Source organism: Quercus suber, unplaced genomic scaffold (assembly GCF_002906115.3).
Source record: "Quercus suber isolate HL8 unplaced genomic scaffold, Cork oak 2.0 scaffold_13, whole genome shotgun sequence".
Lineage (NCBI taxonomy): Eukaryota > Viridiplantae > Streptophyta > Magnoliopsida > Fagales > Fagaceae > Quercus > Quercus suber.
The window spans coordinates 1,547,215-1,549,341 of record NW_027069478.1 but is presented as its reverse complement, the minus strand read 5'-3'; the positions used below and the strand labels follow the sequence as shown (position 1 = coordinate 1,549,341).

The 2,127-nt window shown below is 45.7% G+C and overlaps 1 protein-coding gene across 1 annotated transcript; it reads left to right on the top strand.

Moving 5' to 3' along the window:
• The first annotated feature begins 205 nt into the window (after positions 1-205).
• On the top strand, positions 206-1,926 carry LOC112030069 (D-amino-acid oxidase). The gene is made up of 2 exons (XM_024062757.2): positions 206-1,103; positions 1,337-1,926. Exons 1-2 carry the CDS (start codon positions 221-223, stop codon positions 1,720-1,722), a joined length of 1,269 nt encoding a protein of 422 aa, XP_023918525.1. The 5' UTR covers positions 206-220; the 3' UTR covers positions 1,723-1,926.
• The last annotated feature ends 201 nt before the right edge of the window (positions 1,927-2,127 follow it).

Below are 2,127 nucleotides of genomic sequence, written 5' to 3'. Positions count from 1 at the left end.
TAGTTTCTTTTTTCTCTTTTTGTGTCCAGTCTAGCCTAAGTTGAAGCCCAGTTCGATTTAGGAGTTTTTCTCAGACCCAAGTTGATTTTGAATGCCTTCATCAAAGAAGGCCTTTATTATTATTGGCAAAGAAAACACAAAACTTATTGATCGTAAGAGCCCAATTATAACCCACGTGTCACGCTGTTAGTACTTTCAAAAAACATAGTGGCAAATAGATATGACGGTTTCTGTTGTACATTCCGTATCAATCTTTCCATTTCTCCGACAAACCCGAAACGCTAGAACCCTCCCTATTACATTGATCCGGTGCTCCTCATCACCATCATCGACCATGGAGGAGCATCCAAAGCGCGTGGTGGTCTGCGGCGGCGGAGTCATCGGAGTCTGCACGGCTTACTTTTTAGCGAAGAGAGGCGCCGCCGTGACGCTCGTTGAGAAATCCGCCGTGGCATGCGCCGCTTCCGGAAAAGCCGGTGGGTTTCTCGCTCTCGACTGGTGCGACAGTGGGGCCCTCTCTTCTCTCGCCCGCGCCAGCTTCAATCTCCACCGTTCCCTAGCCCAAGAACTCGACGGCCCGCAATCCTACGGCTACAGACCCCTCACCACTCTCAGCCTCTCCATCGCCGAGACCGAGTCCCAAGCCACTCCCTCCGCCTCCGGTTCCAAACCCTCCAGTGTGCCTAATTGGGTTGATGGGCCGGTTCGGAGCCCCAGAACCATTGGGACCCGTGATACCACGGCCCAAGTTCACCCCCAGTTATTCACTCGGACCCTGATTTCGAAAGCGGTTGAGAATTACGGTGCGGAGGTGGTGATTGGGAAATTGGAGAGCGTGGAGGTGGAGGAAGGCCGAGTCAAATCGGTGGCGCTCGAAGGTGGCCGAGTTATTGAGTCGGATGCGGTGGTTTTGGCTCTTGGACCTTGGTCTTGTAAATTAGAGCTATTGTCATCTATATTTAGAGTGCACGGTTTGAAAGCTCATAGCATTGTTTTGGAGCCTAAAAACCCTGATGCTATAACCCCACATGCGCTTTTCCTAACTTACCATCCATCTCATGGAGGAAAACCCTTGGACCCTGAAGTGTATCCTCGTCCCACAGGTATTTTCACTATTTTGACATTGAAAATACTTTTATTGCTTTCAAGAAATTACTTTTTGATGTTTTGATGACTAGGTTATAATAGAAAACATCCATGATGAGATGGTTACTTATCCAAAAAATAAACATTCATAAGTGAGTGGTTATCTCAATTTTCTTGCTAAATACTATGTTCACTTGGAATTCTGATTCTGCTTTGACTTTAATATATGATATGATTTGGGTTGTTAAAGGGGAGGTGTACTTATGTGGGATGTCTGCGGAGGAAGAGGTACCGGATGATCCAGAGCAAATAATGGGGAACCCGGAGGCAATTGAGGTGCTTAAGAGGGTGGCTAGGACTGTGTCGAGTCAATTGGGGGAAGGAGAGGCGGAAGTGAAGGCGGAGCAAGCGTGTTTCTTGCCTTGTACTGATGATAGTGTGCCTGTGATAGGGGAGGTTCCGGGGATTCGAGGTTGTTATGTGGCAACTGGGCATAGTTGTTGGGGTATTTTGAATGGTCCTGCCACTGGGGCTGCAATGGCTGAGCTTGTGTTGGATGGGCGTGCTACCATTGTGGATCTTACTGTGTTTAGTCCTGCTAGATTTGTCGGGCGTAGCAGGAGAGGAAAGGTTTGATTTTATTTTGTTTATTTGGGTGTTGGTTGAAGTTGAACCAAAAATAATTAGATGATCCTGTTGTGATAACTGTTTTTAAATAAATCTTCAGTTTCGCCTGTATCAAAATGCCGCTACAAGTGCAACACTACTCATGGAGTTTCACTTTGATCAGTTATGTTATACATAATAACATGCTACTTAAATAGATGGAAAGTTATAGTATATTTCGTGAGTACCATTAATGCGGACACCCTCTCACATGAATTGTTTATGTCATCCTTTATTGTGTAACAATCCCTTTGCATCAAAATGCTTGCATTCAACATCCCTGTGCTTCGGAGAAAGATGAAACTTGAATGATCGTGTTGGCTGGTGCATGTGGAAGGTGTTATTGATTATTAACATGCAAAAGGAAGATTTCTT